Source organism: Aedes albopictus, chromosome 3 (assembly GCF_035046485.1).
Source record: "Aedes albopictus strain Foshan chromosome 3, AalbF5, whole genome shotgun sequence".
NCBI lineage: Eukaryota > Metazoa > Arthropoda > Insecta > Diptera > Culicidae > Aedes > Aedes albopictus.
In genome coordinates, this window is record NC_085138.1 from 360,320,954 (window position 1) to 360,343,693 (window position 22,740).

The 22,740-nt window shown below is 40.2% G+C and overlaps 1 protein-coding gene across 2 annotated transcripts in view; it reads right to left on the reverse strand.

Annotated features, from left to right (window-relative positions):
- LOC109428893 (patched domain-containing protein 3) overlaps positions 1-22,740 on the reverse strand; it is a 318,076-nt gene that overhangs the window by 153,021 nt on the left and 142,315 nt on the right. For both annotated transcript variants that reach the window (XM_062855392.1, XM_062855391.1), the window contains exons 2-3: positions 7,438-7,568; positions 5,957-6,102 (exon numbers count right to left, since the gene is read on the reverse strand). In XM_062855392.1, the coding sequence (XP_062711376.1) occupies positions 5,957-6,102; positions 7,438-7,568 (277 nt within the window). The remainder of the gene's footprint in view (positions 1-5,956; positions 6,103-7,437; positions 7,569-22,740) is intronic.

A 22,740-nucleotide genomic window follows, 5' to 3' on the forward strand; every position in this document is an offset into this window, starting at 1 on the left:
GAACACCTACGCGTATCTCAAAGGAATTCAAGCAGTACATCAAGGAAATTCCAGCAAAAATCCTTGAAATAATTTCAGTGGGAATTTCAAGGAGGATTTAAGAAATAATCCCCGAAAAATTCTGAGGACGAACCAACGAAATATACCCAAGAGTTTGGGTCTGGCTCCATACAAAAATATTTGGAGTTTCATACCAAAAATCTTATAAGGGGGGGAGGTGTGCTGGTGTAAAAAATTCGAGAAAATTGCCTAACGTAATAAATGGATAATAATAAATAAATTCCGGGAGAAATTCCTTAAAAAAAATCTAAGAGGACCGAAGGAATTCCAAGATGAATCCCCGAAAAAAAAAATCCAGGAGAACTCAGAAAGGAGGAATCCCCGAAGGAATTCTAGGAGGACTCACCGAAGGTAACCCCGAAGAAATTCTAGGAGGAATTCCATGAGGAATCTCCGAAGCAGAGATGCCAGATTATTTTTATCAAAAATCTGTATCAATACAGATTTTTCTGTATCGTCGTATTTGAGGTTATAGCAGACACCGAGAGTCCTAGATTTCAAAAGAAACTAACAAAAAAGTACTACTTTTTGACGGGTTTTAATTTTTACTGATATTTTTTCCTAAAACTTGTGTGAAAATGTACAAATTTTCATAAATTCTTTGATGTTTAAGCAGCTATTTATAAAGTTTTCATTAAATTTATGAACTTCAAATTCTGTGCTTTCTGGAGAAATCTGTATCATATTTTAAAAATCTGTATTTTCCTGTACTCTGTATCTTGTCTGTAAAGAAGGTCAAAAATTTGTATACTTGGCATCTCTGCTCCGAAGAATTTGGAAGTGAAAGCTCCAAAAGAATTCCAAGAGGAAACTCTGAAGAAATTACAAGCGGAATCCCAGAAGCAACTCTAGGAGGAATCTCTAAAGTAATTCTAAATGAAATATCCGAAGAAATTCAAGGAAGAATTCTAGGAAGAATCTCCGAAGGAACTCCAGGAGAAATCCCCGGAGGAATTTAAGGAGGAATCCCTGAAAGAAGTTCAGGAGGAATTCCCGAAGGAACTCTAGGAGGAATCACCGAAGGGTTTCAAACCGAAATCCTCGTTTGATTTCCAAGAGGAATCCCCATAGGAATTCCAGGAGTAATTCCTGAAGAAATTCCCGAAGGAATCCCGAAGGAACTTTAATTCCATGAGGAAATCCAGGAGGAATCCAGGAGGAGTTCTAAGAGAAATTATTAAAGAAATTCCAGGAGGAAACCCTGAAGAAATTCCAGGGGAACTTCACGACGGAGTATCAAATGAAAACTCTGAAAGAATTTCTGGTGGAATCTATGATGTAAGTCTAGGACGAATCCTCGAAGGAATTCCAGAAGAAATCTCCAAAAGAATTTTAGGAAGAAACTCTAGGAAGGACCTCTAGGAGAGACCCCCGAAGAAATTGTACGAGAAACCCCAGGAAGAATTCCAAGAAGGATGTTTAAGTTGTATCTTCGAAGGAATTCCAGGAGGAATCCCCAAAGGCAGTTCAGGAGGAATCCACGACGGAATATTAGGAGGAATCCTTGAAAGAATTTCAGAAGAAATTCTAGGAAAACCCCTGAAGGAAATCTAGGAAGAATCCCCGTAGGAATTCCAAGAGGAATCTTCGAAATAATTCCAGGAGGAATTTCCGAATGATTTCTTTGAAGAATCTCCAAACAAATCCCAGGAGGAATTTCCGTAGGAATTTCAGGAGGAATGCTCGGAGGAAGTCCATGAGGAATCCCCGAAGAAATTGCAGGGGAAATTGCTGCAGGAATGCCAGGGGGAATCCCCGAAAGAATTCCGGTAGCAATTTCCGAAGGATTTCCAGGTGGAATTCTTGATAGGATTTTCAGCGGAATCTCCCGCGGGAATCTTTCTGGGTAGAGGGATCCCTGCAGGGTTTGTAGGAGGAATCCCCGAAAGATTGTCAGGAGGAGTCCCCGAAAGAATTCCGAAAGAATTCCAGAACGAAATGCTTGAGGAATTCTCCATGAGAGATCCCACAATAATATCCTGGAGATATGCCTGATTATATTCCTAAGGTTATTCTCGAAGGAACTTTAACAAGATTCCCTGAAAGAACTCCTGTAAGAAATCTCTGATATAACTCCTGGTGCATCCGTAAGTCCACCTGGAAAAATCTCAGAAAGAACCCCAAGAGCGATCCCTTGAAGAACTCATGGATGAATTCCTAAGTGAATTTCTCGAGGAATCCCCTAAGGTTATCCTAAAGGAATCTGAATGAACTTCTGAAGGAATCCCTGAAGAAATTCAGGAGAAACCTCTGAAGAAACATCTACATGAATGCCGGAAACTCCTGGTGGAATCTATGAAGGAACTCTTGGACTAATTTTTGTAAGAACTCCTGTATGAATGTCTAAAAGAACTTAACAAAATAGCTGTATTCGAATTTTGTCAAGTCTAGATTTCGAACGTCAAGACTAGATAAGCCATTTCCATGTTAAATTCTATCGCAGTCGAATCCAAAAATCGTTAACTGCTGTTCGACAGAACAACACTGGACGAAAAATCGGCAATAATTGAGTCCTGAGGAAGGTATATACGTCCTGAGGAGGGTAGATACGTCGGACAAGATATAATAATAGCTGTATTTTAAATGTATCAAAACTGGAAAAGCCATTACAAAGTAAAATTTTTAAAGGAACTTCAAAAGGAATCCCTGCAGGAACTCCTAGACTAATTTCTAGGACCTTCTTCCTGAAAGAACTTCTAACGGAACTGTTGATGGATCTCCAGGAGGCATCTATGAATCCTCCTGAAAAAATCTCTAAAGGGACTTCTGAAAGAATACCCGAGCGAATTTCTGTTAAAATAGCTTAAAGAACCTCTGACGGAATTCCTAATGAACACCTGGAGGCATTCCTGAATCCTCCTGGAATTGTTGAGAAGATACCTGAAGGAATTCCTGAAGAGGTCACCGAAGGTACTTTTGGAGCATTTCTTGAAAGAACTACTATACTGCATGAATCCTTGAAAATGTTCATGAATTAATCTATGGAGAAACTTCTGTAGGAATATCTGAAGGAACTTCTAGATAAATCCCTAAAAGAACTCCTGAAAGGATTTCTGAAAAATTTCCATGAGGCATACCGATAGGAATTTCAGGAGGGATTGTTGAAAAAATTCCAGGAACGATTTCCTGAAGGAACCCTTGATGGAACTCCTGGAGTGATTTCTGAAAGAATACAGAACGCCAGGAGAAACCCGTTATTGGAATTCTAGAGGAATTCCTGAGAGATCTCCTAGAGGAATCTCTGAAGAAACTTCTGAACTAATTCCTGAAGAAACTCCTGTATGAATTCCTGAAGGAATTTCCGAAGAAATCTCTGGAGAAACTCTCTGACCAATCTCTGAAGGGCCTCCTATTTTATCCCCTGATGAATCTTCTGGATGAATCTCGGATGTATTTCTAGGAGGAATCCCTGAAACCACCTGAAAAAAATCTGATCGTACTCCTGTCGAGACCTTCCTGAGAGATCTTCTGAAAAAAAAAATGCGTGTTGAAACTCCTAGAGGCATCCCTGTATCTCTGAAGGAACTACTGGAGACATCTTTGAAGAAACTCCTGAAGGAATCTCTTAAGGAACTTCTGAAAAATTCTTTGATTGGTATTTTAGAGAAATCTTCGAAAGAGTTTTAGTATTTTATCTCAACTTAATGCAAACAAAATTTTGCTCGCGCCCTGATCACCGGCGTGAAAAATGAAAATCGGCGGCGTGACAAACATCGGCGTATGGCGCGCCGCCGATATCGGCGTCGGCGTCGGCGTGGGGCAAAAACTGTCGGCGGCGGCGGCGTGGCGCGGCGGCGCACAGGTCTAGTATATATTACCCTAGTATTAATTAACATTTATAGGGTTCTGGCAGGATAGAGGCCAATGAAGTGCAATCCTATTTCGATTGCCAACATTCAGGCCATTTCGGGCCGCGATTAAGTACTAGATACGTAAACCTTTCCCTGACACAGACTTCAAGTCATAGAGCTCTAGTATCGAAACCCGAAACGGGATGCCCAATTTGGGTTAGTTTTCCTAGACAAAACCAAGCTATGAACACAATAACAACTACTGTGAACTAAAAGGCATACTGCCAACTAAAATACAATTCCAGGATCACTGATGGACCCAAACCAATAAAAGAAACCTCGTCATCCTGTGATCGGAAGATGTTATCCATCTGGATACCCAGACAACCAATTTGCACGTATAATGAAGTTTATGTTCATGTTATACGTACTTTTATGCGGTAAAGTAACATCGCATAAGATGCAGTAAAAGTGCCTTATGCGTACAAAAGTGGAGGCGCTATACGTGCATTGACGGGGAAATAATGACGCTATATGACTTGAAGCGATATCTTATGCGATGTACGGTATGCACTATTGCGACGTAATATAGCACCTTATGCGACTTAAAATATTCGAAATAAAAAAAATCTTGTCACCTAAGTATCGAACTAATAACCTTTGGATTATCGAGCCGCACTTCATACTTAGCACCAAACACTACTTATGAAACACACAGATTAAAGGTCATGACATTCTAACTCACCTCAGTGCTTGTTGGAATGCACTTGGTTTCCGTGCGCTGTACGTGTTCGGCAGGCTCTTTGGAAATCAAAATGACGTAGCATGATTTCCCGCACAGTTACCACTACTCCTCTCTTGCTAGCACCACCCATTGATAATTATAAGGTCAACAAAACAAAAATGATGACTTTGTAACTTGTTTTGTAACCAAAATGATGACTTTTCACTTTCTTTTAGCTTTTTGGCACTCCAACAGCACCTCTTTCATTGTTATCACATATCACATCGCAATATGCCAACATTAACGATTCTAGCTTATGCGAGTTTGTATGTACATTTAAACGAGTTTATTTTCACTTTTATGCGATTTAGTTTGTACACCAATGCGAGTTAAACTGACATAATTAGAAAAGCACCAAGCGAAGTCGTATAATCATCGCAGTACGCAATTATGCGAATTTAATTGACACTTTGCGAGTTCACTCGAATGCTTTTGCGAATAAGCAAAGTTCGCCGCAACAAAACATCGGAATATCGTCTACTACGATGTATTCATGCATTATAAAAGTTAGTTTGCACTCTTATATGATTTTACCAGATACATCGCAGTAAGTTCAAAAAATAACATCATATGCGATGAACATTGACCCTCAGCCGTACATATATGCGATAGTGACTTAAAATAGTACTTTATACGATGTACAGCGTGCATCCTTATGCGATTCCTGGTTGTCTGGGTAATAGGGCACATTTATGTTATGTGTTGTCTTGCGTCAATTTATGATGTCTCTTATTTATGCATTTGTAAGGTTCTATGTGTATCGTGATATGTTAATACTTTGTAATAATTAATTTCTTTTATTTTTGTAACAAAATTCAACATGTATCACAAGGAACGCATGAATATTGAACTTTAAACACATTAAACAATTATTCTGTCTTATTATTGTAACAAAAATTTATACCCGTAACAGGCTTTACGTTCCCACTGGAACTTGGCCTGCCTTTCTTCAACTTAATGTTCTTTGAGCACTTCCATAGTTATTATTTGAAGGGCTTTCTTGGCCTGCCATTACATGAATTTGTATATTGTGAGGCAAGCACAATCATACAGTATGCCCATGGAGTCGAGAAGTTTTTTCCCAACCAGAACGGGAACCGAACCCGGTGTCTCCGGATTGGCGATCTATAGCCTTAACAACTAGGCTAACTAGAGACCCCTAAAATTATGATGGTACTAATATTGAAATTTACTCGTCGATTAACATTCTTCGTGACAGGAGCAATGCCATAAATCTGCATTATAACCCATATACCCTTTCCAATGAATATAGAATAAATCCTCAAGCATGCCTAGTGTTGTGGTGCTGATGTCTACTTACCCGGTCGGGTGATGCGGCCCACGTTGAACCGGTGTGTGTAGTTGACCTTGAAGTAGTTCTCGACGATGGCACGTTCCGATTTGCCCTCGCCGCGGATCGGCGAAAACAGGTACTCGGGGTCGATTTCGTAGCGGATCTGTTGGTAGCTGTTTGAGGAGCGGTTGGGGGAATAAAAAATAACGACCGAGATTAATACGGTTGGATAGCTGGTGGTGGTGCTTGCGCTTCGGCGCTTCGGTGCGGTAGCAAAGAGGTGTGCTATTACGGCGGTGAGAACGAAGCATGCTTGTCTAACGAGGTGTGAAAAATTCTTAAGATGGGAATGAAGTGGGGGAAAAGAACGATGGAGATATGTGCTTAGAAAGTGAAAGCTTGTTTTTTTTGCTACGGTAAACCGGCCACTACCGAGCCGGCCGGCAGTTTTGAGTTGCGTAACAGGCGCTGTGCTTATGGGAGTTAAGAATGTTAGAATCATGAAACTCAGGGGAGAACATCACAGAACGAGCGAAGGTGAATGGTCTGAATTCCGATAAATTATTAGCTCTGCTAAAAAGTTTCCATTATCACCTGAAACGGCTACGTAGTCTTAGAGTATTTAAAAAACGTTTGCCCAACGTTTCATCACGGAATTATTATGTCTTCATCAGAGGCAACTAAAAGTCAATGTAAATAACTGATAGGTCTTTTACATAGTTTTGTCATGGTAACTTACATTAAATTCTGTTATTGCACGATAATTATCCAGTACGTTTACACTATATAAGTACAAAAGAAATTTGCAAAGCATTTTATTCGATTCCATGCTACGGCTTTGATAGCTGTTACATTACTGATGGAGACGGATGGTTGTTCGTATTTATTACTGCAAACATTGGTAAAGTTGTTTCTCTAAAAGGTAGTTTTTGATGATTTTCACAGAAGTCAACATTTTCTGTCAATGTTTATATAACGAATGGGCCTAATAGTATTGCGGTATTATCGAAGAACGACGATGTAAATTTAAACATATCTCAAAATTAAGAAACTGTTGTATATTTCATTTTTTACCATTCTCCCCTACCTTGAATGCGAACAGTTATTGCTCTATGATTGGACAATGATGGCATTAGATTAGTTATTAATTGGATAAACGGAACTAGGCACTTGAAAAAAAAAAAGAAAAACACCTGAATTTGCGAAACAAACTCGAATGCGGCACGAAATAATAAACGCAAAACGCGCCGATTGACTTGAACCATCTTCAACGAGTTTTATAGGTTGCCAAACAATTGTTCGGTTAACAGCTCGCTCAGATGCTTTGTAATGGGCAGGGTGTTATGGAGTGTGAGCAAATATTGCTCATTTGGGCTTCAAATATAGCTACGTTTCTGCATGCATTATTTATACACCTCGGACAAGATGCTTCGTCTCGTTTTTTAGTTGTTTTACTGTTTGGTTTGGTTATGATGACGATGTGATGTAACACGCCATCTGAGACTTACCCGGTCATGCAGAGTAGGGCCAGCAGCACCGGTACTATGAGAAAGTAGCCCGGATGTCGTCCGATGAAGATGCCCAACTTGTAAAACGTACGATTTAGAGCATTGTCCACGCACGAGATACCGCAAGCCATCTGGAATGGGAAAATAGGAAAAAATATTAATAATTTAGTAAATCGTTGTACTAGCTTTTGATAGGACTCAAGAAATTTCGTTTAAAAATACAGGCAGTTTTGAGCCCACAAAGAGTTTGTGAAGATTTACAGAGGGAATATTATATGAATAAAAGAAGTAAACATTTCCGATCTGACTGAAATACTAAAATACCTTTGAATCTTAAAATCTTGAGCATAATTCCAATATTAACGTATAATGAAGCAATTTAGTTCACTAGAACAGGTGCTGCTCCAGTGGGTTTCAGGTCGGGGCTGGGAGGCTTCTAAAGCGATTTCATGGGAGGCTAGATAGAAAGAGAGTTATGCAGTTAAAAAGGTCTAAAATGAGATTTAAGAGGCAAATGGAATGTTCGCCATGTTTCAGTAGAGCATCCAGTGGTTTCAAGGGGTTTAACCTTCCGTAGCTCGCGCGGTTTGCCACCACCGTCAGCACCACGCTAAAGCTGAGAACCAAAAGCGAGATTTTTTCAACATGTTGTATAAAATACAACAGCGCGATCGCTCGAGGGTTAAAGAGGATTCAAAGGGAGTTTCTAAGGGTTTCAGAAAGGTTTGGAGAGGATTTCAACAAAGCTTCAAGGAAATTTCAGAGGGCTTAAGAGGAGGTCCACTCCATTCGATATTCCAGGTTAAAATGGTTGAAAAATCTCAGCAAGAATTCCTACTGAAATTGTAGTAAGAATACCTGACAGAGTCGTAGCAGTGAATCCTGGATGATTTCAAGAAGAGTTCCCAGAGGAATCCTTGAAAAAATCCCTGAAGAAATCACAAGAACAATTTCTGGAGATACGTCAAGACCTAAAGGAATCCCAGTGGCATTTCTGGAAGAATTTCACGAGGAATTTCTGGAGCAATCTTTGGAAAAATCTTCTTGGAATGGAAGATGGAAAGCCCTTTTGACGTCTCTCCAGAAATTGTTCCTATGATTCCTTCAGAGCTTTCTTTCAAGGATACGACTCTGTCAGGTATTCTTACTACAATTTCACCAGGAATTTGTGCTGAAATTTCTTAAACATTTTCACCTGAAATATCCAAAAATGCCTAATTGCCGGGGTCCGTGGCGTAGTTGGTAACACGTTCGCTTCATATGCGGATGGTCATGGGTTTGATTCCCAGCCCCGAAACGTGCAATTTTTCGTCAGTTGCTTTTCTCCCGAGAGCAACTGAAACTGACCCTCTTCTGAGCTCCCATGGCTAGAACGGACCCGGATACCTGGACATCGGCGAACTGCTACTCATAATGGACCCCCAATCGGACTGGAAAGGAACAACGGCCATCCATCATCATCCTTGTGCACATCATTCTACTAGGTATAAAGTAGAAAAAGTGAAAGCAGCAGAAAGGCAACCAGTTCGATAAAGTATAATAGAATCTAGGCGCTGTACAAAATGTAAGGGCAGCTGTCAATTGAAATTGCTCACGTAGTGCCCCAGTGGACAATAGAGCTGAAAATTAGGTTAAGTGATTAAGAATAAAAAAAAAAAAAAATGCCTGATGGGATTTCTCCAAGGATTCCTCTAGAATTTGCTTATATGATTCCTTTAGAGACTTCTCCAAGGATTCTTCTAGGAATTACTTTTCGAAACCTTCAGAAATTCTTTCTGGGGTTCCATCATGAATTCCTTCCACATTTCTCCAGCATTTCTTGCTGGGATTTCTCAAGCATCTCCAGATGCTATTAGCGCAGTTATTGCTCTCAAGAACCACTACGACTTCCTGGAGAAATGCCAGCAGCATTTCTGGAACAATTCCAAAAGAAATTTCCGAAAAAATCTCAAGAGGATTTCCAAGTGAAATACTAAGAGAAGTTCCTGGACACCCAGACAAATTCTGAAAGTATTTCTTAAAAAAATCTTTGAATAAATTCATGGAGATGTCCGTGGAGAAACTACGGCAGAAATTGCTGCAGGAATCAAATCAGGAATACTTGGAAGAAGCCCAACTAGAATTTCTAGAAGTTAACCCAGAGGAATTCTTGGAAAAAACCCCAAAAGGATTTCCTGGTGGAACCCTTGGGAAAATCTCTGGTGGAATCGCACGAGGAATTCTTGGACGAATCCTAGCTGGCATTTTTGAGGAAAACCCAAGAGGAAATTTCGGAAGAATCTTTTGAAAAAAAAAAAAACCAGCAGAAAGCACAGAAGGAACTCTGTAGGCATTCCAGCGGGCATTCCTGAGGAATGCCGAGAGGAATTCTTGGTGGTCTCCATGAAGAAATCTTTTGAGATCCATCAAAAAGATATTATGGAAGAGTTCTTGCAGGCATACTTGAAAGAATTTCAAGAGCAACTTCGGGAGAAATCCTTGGAGAAATTCCTGGATGAATTACAGGAGACATTCCTGAAGCAACTGGACTCCTTGGAGGAATTGCAACAAGAATTCTAGGAGAAACTTTGAAGGAATCTTCTTACAATTTCTCTAAGAATGCTTGATGCTCCAGACACTCACGCTTCATAGGTTTCTGCAAGGAATGCAATACAAATCTTTCCAGTAGTGGTTGCTGTGACTTCTGCGTAATTGTCTAAGAACTCCTGGAGAATTTGCAGCCGGAATTGCAGCAAGGTTTTCTGGTGAATTCTTCCAGAAATTCCAGAATAAATCACAGCAAGATTTCCAAATGGAATCTCAGGCAAGCCTTCCAATACCAGGAGAAAAACCTTAGAATACTTACAGAGGATGTCTAGTAGAAATTTCTAAAAGAATCACAGCAATAAATTTTGAATAAAATTCTGGAGGAATCACAACATACATTTTTGTAGAAATATCAGCAGTTATTGCATGAAGAGTTCTTGCAATAAATTTTGCAGGAGTCCCTGAACATTTTTTTCGAAGACACCATACAGTTAAAGTCAAGCTAAATATGAGATCCCAGATTCCGAATGGGATACCAGATTCAAGATGAGATCAAAGATTGTAGATGACTTCCCAGAGTCCAGATGAAATTCCAGATTCTAGATGGGCTCTTGTAATATAGATGAGACTCCTGTTTCAGAGGGGTTTCCGGGGTTATGTGGCTCTACTGGCTTCTTTCAGGGAGTTTCATGGAAGGTTAAGACTCATTTTAATGCGTTTTAAAAGGGCTTCAATACCATTTCAGAGTGATTACGCTCGTAGATTCGATGAACTTCCCTCAAAGGAGTTCTTGGAAATCCTTAAAGAGCAATTGAACTCACCACTTGATAGATCGCAGCTGTCTGAATCTGTGTAAGTATGAATTTTAACCATAAAGCTCTTAAAGAAAAGTAATCACGTAAGTTGATCCGATGTTCTATACTCAAGAGAGTTCCAGGATGAATCCCAGAGAAATTCAAGTGGGAATCCCCCAAAGAATTTCCAGCAGGAATCCTCAAAAAAAAAAAATCCTGTGGAAATTTCCAAGTGAATTCGAAAAAGAATCCCTAAAGGATTTCTAGAAGGAATCAACGAATAATATCCAGGAGGAATCTTTGTAGGAATTTCAGAAGAAACCCCTGGAAGAATCCCGAAGTAATTGCACGAGGAATCCCCGAAGGAATTTTAGGAGGAAATCCCAGAAAGAACTCTAGGAGGAATCCATGAAGGAATTCCAAGAGGAATTCCTGATAGAATTCCAGGAACGATTCTCGAATGAATTCTAGGAAGAATCACCGAAGGAATTCCACGAGGAAACCGAGAAGGAATTCTAGGAGATATCCCCGGAGGAATTCCGTGAGGAATCCCGACGGAATTGCAGGAGTAATCATCGAAGAAGTTCGAAGAGGAATCACCAAAGGAATTCCAGGAGGAATCGCCAACGAAATATTAAAAGGAATCCACTAAGGAATTTTAGGAGGAATCCTCGAAGGAAGTCCAGAAGGAATCACCAAAGGAAATCCAGGAGGAACCCACAAAGAAATTCCAGGAGAAATCTCCGAGGGAATTCTAGGAAAAATCTCCAAAGGAATTCGATAAGGAATCCCCTTAGGAATTCCAGGAGGACTTCCTTGAGGAATCACCGAAATATTTCCAGGAGGAATCACCAATGGAAATCCAGGAAGAAACCGCACAGGAATTGCAGGACCAATCCACGACGGAATATAAGGAGGAAATCCCAAAAGAATTTCAGGAGGAATCCTCGAAGGAATTCCAAGAGGAATCTCTGAAAGAATTCTAGGAGAAATTACCGAAGGAATTCTAGGAGGAATTTCCGAAGAAATTGCAGGAGGAACTCCCGAACCCCTGAAGAAAGTCCAGGAGGAACCCCGAAAAAATCCTGGAGGAATACTTGTAGAAACTCCATGAAAGCTCCCTCAAGAATATCCTGGAGATATGCCTGATTAAGGGAAATTATTGAAGGAACTACTCTGAGATTCCCTGAAGGAACTCCCGTAGGAATTCCTAAGAGTATCCTGCAGAAATTGATTTGACTTTATTAAAGAGACTTTCAGCCCTTGGCTGGTTCGTCTCTTTGCAGAAATCTTACAAGGAACTTATTTAGGAATCCCGGAATAAACTTCTGGGGGAAACTCGGAAGGAACTCCGGGAGAGATTTCCGAAGAATCGTCTGTAGGAGTCCCTTAAGAAATTCAGGAGGAATCTCTGAAGTAACATCTGCAAGAGCCCTTGAAACTCCTGGAGGAATCTGTGTAGGAACTCCTGCATTAATTTCTGTAAGTACTCCTGTAGGAATTTTTAAAGAAACTTCAGAAGGAATCCCTGCAGGAACTCCTAGACTTATTTCTAAGGACCTCTTGCAGGAATTCGTTGAAGAAACTTTTTACGGAATTCTTGATGGATCACCAGGAGGCATTTATGAATCCTCCTGAAAGAGTCTCTGAGTGAAGCCCTGTTGAAATAGCTTGGGGAGCTTCTGAAGGAATTCCAAATGGAAACCCGAAGGCATCCCTGAGTTCTCCCTAATCTCTTGGAGAATTCACCGAAAAAAAAATCTGGAGCAATCCTTGAAAGAATCTCTGAAAAATGTTCATGAGGCATCCCGAAGTAATTCCAAAACGAATCCCCGAAGGAATTTCAGAAGAGATTCTTGAAGAAATTCCAGAAGATATGCCAGAAGGAATTCCTGTAGGAACCCTTTATGAAACTCCCGGGGTGATCCTTGAAGCATCTCCCTGAGTGAACCCTACAGAACGTCAGGGGTAATCCCTTATTGGAATTCTAGAGGAAGCTCTGAAAGATTTCCAGGAGAAATTTCGGAGGAAACTCCAGGACTGGTTCCTAAAGAAACTTCTGTAGGAATTCCTGAAGGAACTTCAGATGGAATCCTTGGGCTCGGGGCCGGAGCGAATGTGGAAGCCCCTCGGAGGTACAAATGCGATAAGCAAAAACGTTTTTCTTTATTTTTGAACAGTACTTGAGCAACATGAAAAATAAAGATAATGTTGAGAAAACAAAATCAGTTCTTGTGGGGTCCCTAAAATGTGGGAAACTGGGGACCTGCCCTCCGCTTCCTCCGTTAGATCCGGCCCAGAGCCCCGGTGTAGCTAATTCGAGGCGACATCTTTCATTTCGGCCCTCTGCTACACCATGGGTGCTCAGGATATTAACCTTCATCCAGCCAACGTACATTTTCCACCTTCGAAAAAGCACAAACATGGTCATCACTTTTTTTGTTTTTCGATGGATTTTGATGAAATTTTCACAATTTCCCGAAAAACTCTTCTAGTTTAGCATTCCGGGGACATAGGTGCCTGGTCCACATGGTTCCGGAGTTATTCTGGATTGTTTTGGGGTACCAAAATTGGCCACATACTTTGTACAACGTATATCTCATAATTTCTCCAAGAATTTCACTGAGAATTCCCCAAAAACTTCCTCCAGTAATTCCTTCAGGAAATTCTTCGGGAGTTCCTCTGAAACATCCTCCAGAAATTCCTCCGGGATATCCCCCAGGACTCTGGGACTTTGTGCAGGAAGTCTTCCGATTTTTTTTTCTCAGAAAATCCTCTGGAAATTTCTCTAAGAATTTATCTGGGAATTTCTCAAGGAATTCCTCCATGGATTTCTCCAGGAATTACTTCGAGAATATCTGCGAAAATTTCTCCGAGAATGTCTCTGGAAAATCCTCCAGAAATTCTTACGAGAATTTCTCCATAAATCCCACAAGGAATTTCTTCAGGAAATCCTTCTAAAATTTCTCCTGGAATTCCACTGGGAATTCCTTTAGAACTTCCTCCAGGAATTTCCCCAGAAATTTCTCTGGGACTCTCATCAGGAATTCCTCCGGTGATTCGTCCAGGAACTCCTCTGGTAATATTTCCAGGATTTCCCCCGGGAATTTCACAGAGAATTTCCCCAAAAATATTCTGGAAAATCACCAGAAATCTTCAGGAATTCCTCCATGAGTTCCTACGGGTACTTTTTCAGAAATTGCTCCAGGAGTTCTATCCAGAAATTCTCCAGGAATACCTCCGGGAATTTCTCCAGGAAATCCTCTAGGGATTGTTTTGGAAATTTCTTTAGGAAATCTTCCAGATAATCCTCCAGGATTTCTTTCAGGAATTCCTTCTGAAATTCCTCCGGGATTTTCTCCAAGAATTTCTCTGAGGATTCTTCTAGGTCTTTCTCCAGGAATTCCTGAGGAAGTTTCTCTAGGAACTCCTCCGGGTATTTCTCCATCTGGAAATTTCTTCAGGAAGTCCTCCTTCCTAGAGGAATCCCCGGATGGAATTCCTGGAGGAATGTCCTGAGATAATTCCTAGTGGAATCCCTAGAGGAAGTTCCTGGAGGAATCCCCGGAGGAATTCTTGGAAAAATACCTGGAGGAATTCCTGGAAAAGCCCCAGAAGAAGTCCTGGAGAAATTACCGAAGAAATCACCGGAGGAATTCCTGATGGAAGTTCTAGAGAAATTCCCGGCGATATTCCTGAAGGATGTCTTAAAAGAATTGCCAGTGGAGTTCCACGAGAAATTCTGGAAGGATTTCCTGAAGAAATTCCTAGTGAAATTTCTGGAGGAATTCCCAGAGGAGTCTCCGGAGACATTCCCGGAGGAATTTCTAGAGACATTCCTGGAGGAATTCCTGGAGAAATTCTTCGAGGGTTTTCTGAGAAAAAATAAATATCACGGAAGACTCCTGAAGAAATTCCAAGTGGATTTTCTTTAAAAAAAAAAACCGAAGTTTTTTCTGTAGAAATTTCTCGAAAAAAATTCTGGGGGGATCCCCGGAGGAATTCCTGGAGGATTTCTCGGATAATTTCCTGAAGAAATTTCCGAAGCAATTCTTGGTGGAGGTGCTCCTGGAAAAATTCCCGGACAAATTCTTGAAGGAATTCCTGAAAAAAATCCCGAAGGAATTCATGTAGAAAATCCCGGAGAAACTTATGGGGGTATTCCTGGGCAAATTCTCAGGGAAATTCTCAAAGGAAAGCCTGGAAAAAAAAACTGGAAAAAGATCATGGAGATATCTCCGGAGGCATTCCTGGAGGAACTCCCGTAGAAATTCTTGGAGAAATTGGGTTTCAAAGACGGTGTAAAAGTATTGCCTTTTACAGCACAATAGTCGACCGCCTACTATCCTTGCAAATAGCTCTTAGCTTGCTGAACAACTATACTGAAAACGGAATTCTTCTTGTTCATTATGATGATCATACAAGTATTTTTTTTGATAATAGACGGAACCTGTCGAATAATATCAGAACTTTCTCTTAACGTTTTCATACCCTGGTGCCAACTAGCGGTCGAATCGCGAACCAAAGTCGCCGTTGCTAGTTAGTTCTTAAGTTGCTGAACAAATTCGCCGAAGACACTATACTCCTACCTCATCGGGATCTTGAGATATACGTTGTACAAAGTATGTGGCCAATTTTGGTACCCCAAGACAATCCCGAATAACTCCGGAACCATGTAAACCAGGCACCTATGTCCCCGGAATGGTAAACTAGAAGAGTTTTTCGGAAAGTTGTGAAAATTTCATCATTTTCCATCGAAAAACAAAACAGTTATGACTATTTTTGTGCAAATGTACACTGTGGTGCATAATTGATCGGACAAACGCCGATTTTCATACAAAATGGCCAAGTTTAAGATGCTGTAACTATGGTTTGCTTTGTTGGATTGAGCTCAATTTTTGACACGGAACTACAAATATGCTGAATTTTGTGTATACAAAGTATAAAATGTTTTCGTTCACAGGTCTGGGCGTGGCAAGGCGTTGAAAATATTGCAAAAGTGATCGGACAGCGGTACCCCTTTGATTTACACGCGTGCCGCTGTCCGATCACTTTTGCAATATTTTCAACGCCTTGCCACGCCCAGACCTGTGAACGAAAACATTTTATACTTTGTATACATAAAATTCAGCATATTTGTAGTTCCGTATCAAAAATTGAGCTCAATCCATCAAAGCAAACCATAGTTACAGCATCTCAAACTTGACCATTTTGTATGAAAATCGGCGTTTGTCCGATCAATTATGCACCACAGTGTACGTTGGCTGGATAAAGGTTAAGTAAGTAAGTATGGCGCCTGTCATGTAAGAATACCCAGGCCATAGGAGGGACAGAAAAACAACTGATGATACAATCACTCGCCCACCACAAATTGTATATATCTTGGCGTTTGCGTAAGCTTTTATGTATATGTTGGGGAATGGCTGAATGACGCATGTTCTCGCAGGTTTGGGGGTTGCCAGTTGTTAGGCGTAGTAAAAATGAGACATCGCAGAAACTGAGACAAGGATCGTCTGCATACAAATCAGTAGCGGTAGCATTATAACATCAAACATGTCCAACAAATCAAAAAAGTCAAGGCAACTCACTAACAAGCATCATGCTCGCGGTTGTTTCGATGACCCTTGCAAGAACATTCGGGAAATTTCCATACTTCTTTCGCATGTCCAATTACGCGCAGGTGGCCCAGCGATTCGGACGACATGTCACCCACTGCATCGCACCGCACCGGTGCGACAAGCAGCAAAACCCAAACATAAGTAGAATGCGCAGCTTCAAACCAGCTTCTACCGACGACGACGACTTTGGTGGGTATCACTAGGTACTTGGTTGCATTTCTGCATCACGCGCGCGCGCACGCCGGTGAAGACCAGTTTTAATGGCACTTTTATGTAATTAAGGTTTCAAAATATACTGTTTGTTCGCTGAAAACTGGAAGCCTCCGGTCGATACCGACGCCGGTTGATGCACGTCGCAAGTACCTATCTGTGTTGTAGTTGCAGTCATTTCGCTGCTGGGGTGCTGTTGCACTCGGATCAAGAGTCATGCAGCCAGCTGCTGTGTGGCTGGCAGTTAGTAGCCGGGCCTAGAAGGCAATAGCCTCCAATTGAGCTAGTATTGGGTTTATACTCTTTTTTGCGTCTACTAGTAGTTGGGTGCTTGTTAGAAGAGAGCAGATAGAAGCAGCTCAGTAAGATGCTAGTGCGTGCTTGGAAAACTGCGGTCTGACGAGACGACAGCAGGGGTTGCACCCATGAGAGACGGCACGGGGGATTTAGAACTAATCGAATACGCCTCTACGGCGGGTTGGTTAGATAACAACAGCTATTAGCTTGATCGAAATGCTGTGATGGGTTGATGGCTGGGTTTTCTTGAGTTGGACATGGGCGTATAAGTAATGGTGGTCACTATGGTTAGTTTGGTTTGGAATTTTCTAGAATTTAATAAGAATCTTTTCTTATACTTGTTGCACTTGACTGAGTTAACCCAGCGTTTGTTGGTTGTTCATAATTATGGTGTAGCAGTATGTGACTGGTTTTCCAGTTTGTGACTGGAGTTTCCAGTTGAAAACAAAGATTGTTACGTCACCGGATAAATAGATAAAGCTTCTTTACGTTTTTCATCATTTTTACAACCATCATTCTATACATAACTTCTAAGAATTAGCTTATTCATAGAATACGTGTGGTAACACTCAGTAGAATTGGACATACATATACATCAAAAGTGGTTAAAGTGTGGTCTCTGGGTCCTGGACGCTTTACGAATGCAAAAAATGGTCGAAATATGTGAGAAATAAGTGCTTACAGATCACTAAACTGACAAACAAGCATTGCCTTAGCTGAGACATCAAGCATGTAGAAAAAGCAGAAAATGAGGCCCAATGAAAATATTCATTGAAAGCAAAGGAAATACAGGAACTTGAAATTTGTTAACAAATTATCCCAAGCATATCTAACCTTCGAGCATGAACTCGTTCAAACTATAACAACTATTCCAAAAGCTAGACTTTACATATACTGGCGTGAGTGAGAAATGGACAAATTGAGGTGAAATTTGCGAAAAAGTTACTCGTCCTCTCGGTGAGACTCGAACTCACGACTCCTACTCACTAGACAGGCGCGTTGCCGCTACGCCACGAGAAGACACGAAGACGTAGCTGCTAACCTGAATTCAAGTTCAACACAAAATTCCGAGGTTATCACTACGTGTGGATGTACATCTCATTCCATCCGAAAGGGGTGCAATCTGTGGAAAAGATAACCTCGGAATTTTGTGTTGAACTTGAATTCAGGTTAGCAGCTACGTCTTCGTGTCTTCTCGTGGCGTAGCGGCAACGCGCCTGTCTAGTGAGTAGGAGTCGTGAGTTCGAGTCTCGTCAAGAGGACGAGTAACTTTTTCGCAAATTTCACCTCAATTTGTCCATTTCTCACTCACGCCAGTATATGTAAAGTCTAGCTTTTGGAATAAAGTAAAACTTCCATTCGGATGGTTAAGCCGCAAAAATCGATAATTAATTAATTTAATTATGTCATCGAGCAACGGACTCATGTTCCGTAACCGGTCGTTTGAGAACGTCGCGACCCATTGGAAGCTTTCCGCTCACCGCGCGATCTCTTCGACACAGTCGTCGATGAGAGGTGTGTGGACTTCCAACACACAAAAACAATGCGCTCTCGCCTAGGCTTTACATATACAATATATGCGTAGTGTGGATGTACATCTCATTCCATCCGAAAGGGGTGCAATCTGTGGAAAAGATAACCTCGGAATTTTGTGTTGAACTTGAATTCAGGTTAGCAGCTACGTCTTCGAGTCTTCTCGTGGCGTAGCGGCAACGCGCCTGTCTAGTGAGTAGGAGTCGTGAGTTCGAGTCTCACCGAGAGGACGAGTAACTTTTTCGCAAATTTCACCTCAATTTGTCCATTTCTCACTCACGCCAGTATATGTAAAGTCTAGCTTTTGGAATAAAGTAAAACTTCCATTCGGCTGGTTAAGCCGCAAAAATCGATAATTAATTAATTTAATTATATAACAACTAGTTTTATGGCCCTCATCATAAATTACACTAATGCTGCAATTTATCGTTTTAGTTAGCATAATCATCTTCATCAACATACCGAAGCTTTTCCTGCACGCCGCCCTCAGATGCACCTTGCTGCAACCAATTGCACCAGTAATTTTCCCAAATTAACCAACATTATCCATCCCATCCTACAGGGGGTGGCCAAAATGTTTGGGATAGGCAACTTTTTTTCTCCCACAAAAAAATTCAACATGCTGTAACTTTTTATAGAGTGCATCAAAAAATCTCAAATTTTGACTGTTTATCAACCTGTTATATGTGCATCATTGGTACAAATTTGGGCTCGATTGAATAATTTTTCGCGAAGTTAGAACCGTTCGGGTAAAACACTATTTTTTAGACAACTCATTTTTGAGCTGTCATATCTCGGAAACCAGTTAACCGAATTGAATGAATTTTTTAACGTTAATCAACAATATATTGATACTTAATACAACGTTATAAAATGAAATATTTTCTCACGGCGAATTAAGATATACCGAGTTGAAAATTTTACCCATATAGAGGAAAATAAGTCAAATTCACAATACCGTACAAAAATTACTAAATGCGTTCTTCCTTTAATCTAAATAGGCTCCAATATATCTGATTAAAGATAACTTGAGAACAGAAGTGGAAAATCTTTGGACATCAACACTAAAATTTATTGACATTGACTTAAAAAAATTACATTTTTTCGAGAAAAATTCAAAAAGTGTCAATTCATGATAACTTTTTTTAACGTTCAAAAAGTATCTATGTTTTAATAGTTTGTGAAGCATTTGTATATTGTGAGTGTACGTTCAAAATTTCATTCAATTCGGTTAACTGGTTTCCGAGATATGACAGCTCAAAAATGAGTTGTCTAAAAAATAGTGTTTTACCCGAACGGTTCTAACTTTGCGAAAGATTAATCAATCGAGCCCAAATTTGTACCAAAAATGCACATATAATAGGTTGACAAACAGTCGAAATTTGAGATTTTTTGATGCACTCAATGAAAAGTTATAGCATGTTGAACTATTTTGTGAGAGAAAAAAAGTTGCCTATCCCAAACATTTTGGCCATCCCCTGTAGCTTAAGGGCATTCGTCGTCCGCCTAAGCAACGCACCTGCTCTCAAAACCATTTCCATTTTCCTAACCCAACGACTCAAGGCTAACGAAACCATCACTAGCAATCCTCCACAGAAAGGGAAAACACTGAACATAAACCGAATCGAAATTTTCCTGCTCCGCCCATCTCTGCTGCTTGCGCAGAAGGTGGCAGACGGGGGATGGATGGGGGCAATACACAATGCGAAGAAAATCGTAAGGGTGCAAGACCTGTGGGAAATGACATGCAACCTTCCACCGATCCACCGATCCACCGACGACCAACCCGGAGGCCCCACGCGAGGCGATCCTCAGCCATTATCTTTGGCTGAAGAAAATTTTCTACGGCCCAGCCGCGATGGCAGCCCGTTTGATGCATCCATAGAATACCGAAAAAAGCAGAAGTGCCATTAAAAAAACTGAAATAATTCCGTTAACAAACAGTGCACACTGCTCACCCAAATAAAATAAAAATAAAACTTGTTATTATTACTTCTTTATTATAGCGCACAGAAAAAAATATGAAAACTACACTAGATGTAAATATTAGAACGTTTAAATTTCCATTTCATTTTTTATTTTACATAAAAGAAATTCTTGTATGCAAAATTGTATGCAAGCTCCATACAGGAGACAACCTGTAATTTTACAATCCGATGGAGAATTGTGCAGAGCGATGGACGTCATTTTGTTACTGCGAACTCGATGAAACAATTTCGAATTGTGAGGTTTTCAGCCCCGGGCTGGTTCATCTATTTAAAAATGTGATAGGTGTTGAAAAAGGAAAAAGGAGGAAAATCTCAGCGTAGTTGGGGAGGGGAAAGGGTAGTATAAAAGTGAAAAAAACTGATAATTGGTGAGATTGACTGCTTAGTCTGTCATCGTCTAGTGTTGTGGATCTTCTAAAAGTCCATGGGGACCATTTTTGATGCAGGGCAATTCCCTTGATTTGAAGTTTGCGTCGTGTTCCAAAAAACAGCAATGGATGATCCGCATGCTGGTTTTGCCTTTGGCAGTTTCAGGCTGGGTCTCGCTATTGATTTAGGGATTGAATGATTTCTTCCACAAGAGTACTCGTTGTTTGAGCTGCTTCATTATCAGAGTTCGTGATTACAATAGCGTAATCTCTCTTGTGCATGTCTTGGTTAGGAACACACAGGAGATAGATCTCAACGACCTTCAGACTGAGGAATAAGTAAGATATAACCTTCGGATCTGGCTTGCAGTTTTAATAAGTTGGCCTACGAATTGATAACTACACAGAAAGAAATTCTTAAAACTACATTAATATTTATTTTCCTCCTGTGGAAGACACTATCCCCGGGTCGAAACGTCGGGTGAATAATAAAACTCGTTGGAAATCGACTGTAATCTTGACTCTATAGATTAACGGCTACGCAGTCTTTTGAACCCTAAGACTGCGTAGCCGTTAATCTATAGACTTAAAACTACACTTGAACGTTTAGAACGTTTAAATTTCTATTTCATTTCATTCGATTTCACATAAAAAATCTCTTGCACGCGAAATTGTATGGTAGCTCCATACTGCAGATATTCTGTAATTTTACAATCCGATGGAGAATTGTGTTGAAAGCGGTGGAGGTCAAATTGTTACAGCGAACTCGATGTAACAATTGTTTTGATTAATTTTGAACTGCGTAGGCTCCTTCGTGTCGATTCTAATGCGGATCCGGAATATAAAAAAACATAGCTGTCCGAAAACGTTCGTTGCTGTAGAGCAACTATTTATCCCTGATAAAAATCCTAATTGCAATCGAAACGTTACGTAGGAGCCAAGATAGCACATTCGTAGGCCAACTTATTAAGTCTGCAAGCAAACCAAAGTTCATTCAAACTGTTAATCTCAGTCGAAAATCACTAGGTTAGATTTGATCGTTTAGCCCCTTGCTATTGAGAAAAAAAAAACGTCGTTTGTCGGATATCGTGTTCATGATATTCTATGATACAGAGGACGTAGAAACTTCATTGTCCTACAATTTGTGATAATATAATGCCATGTTAGCAGTCCAGATGGTCTCATCGGAATAGCAGCTCTGACCAATTCTGTAAGCTCAGTTTGGTCTTCCGGGCGAAAAGCGTTTGTCTTGGTCCTGAAAATAACTTCCAAGCGAGACGCGCTGGAAACTGCTGATTTGTATGCAGATCCTGGACTCAATCCCGTATCTTTTCTCCTACTTTGTATCTTATGGTAACCCATATTTACAAATAAATCATACTGACTTTTATATAACCAAAAAAGAACAACAGTGATTAGTTAATCTTTTGCAAAGCTAGAACCGTTCTCGTAAAACACTAGTTTTTAGACAACTAAATTTTGAGCTGTCATATCTCGGAGACCAGCACCAGCGAACCGAATTGAATGAAATTTTGAATGATGAATGGCGATTATCAACAATATATTATTGCTTGAAAATTCTTCAAAACATAGGTACTTTTTGATCGGTGATAAAAGTTATGATTAATTGACATTTTTACCCATATAGAGTAAAATGAGTCAAATTTACAATACCGCACAAAAATACTAAATGTGTTCTTCCTTTAATCTGAATGTGCTCTAATATATCTTATTATAGGTATCTTAAGAACAGAAATGGAAAATTTAATGACATAAATCTGAAAAATTTATTTTTTTCCGGAAAACATCCTAAAAGCTTCAATCTATGATAACTTTATTCAACGTTTGAAAAGTACCTATATTTTAAATAATTTTCAAGCATTAATATATTGTTGATAAACGATCAAAATTTCATTCAATTCGGTGCTCTGGTCTCCGAGATATAGTTATTAGATATTAGTTGTCTGAA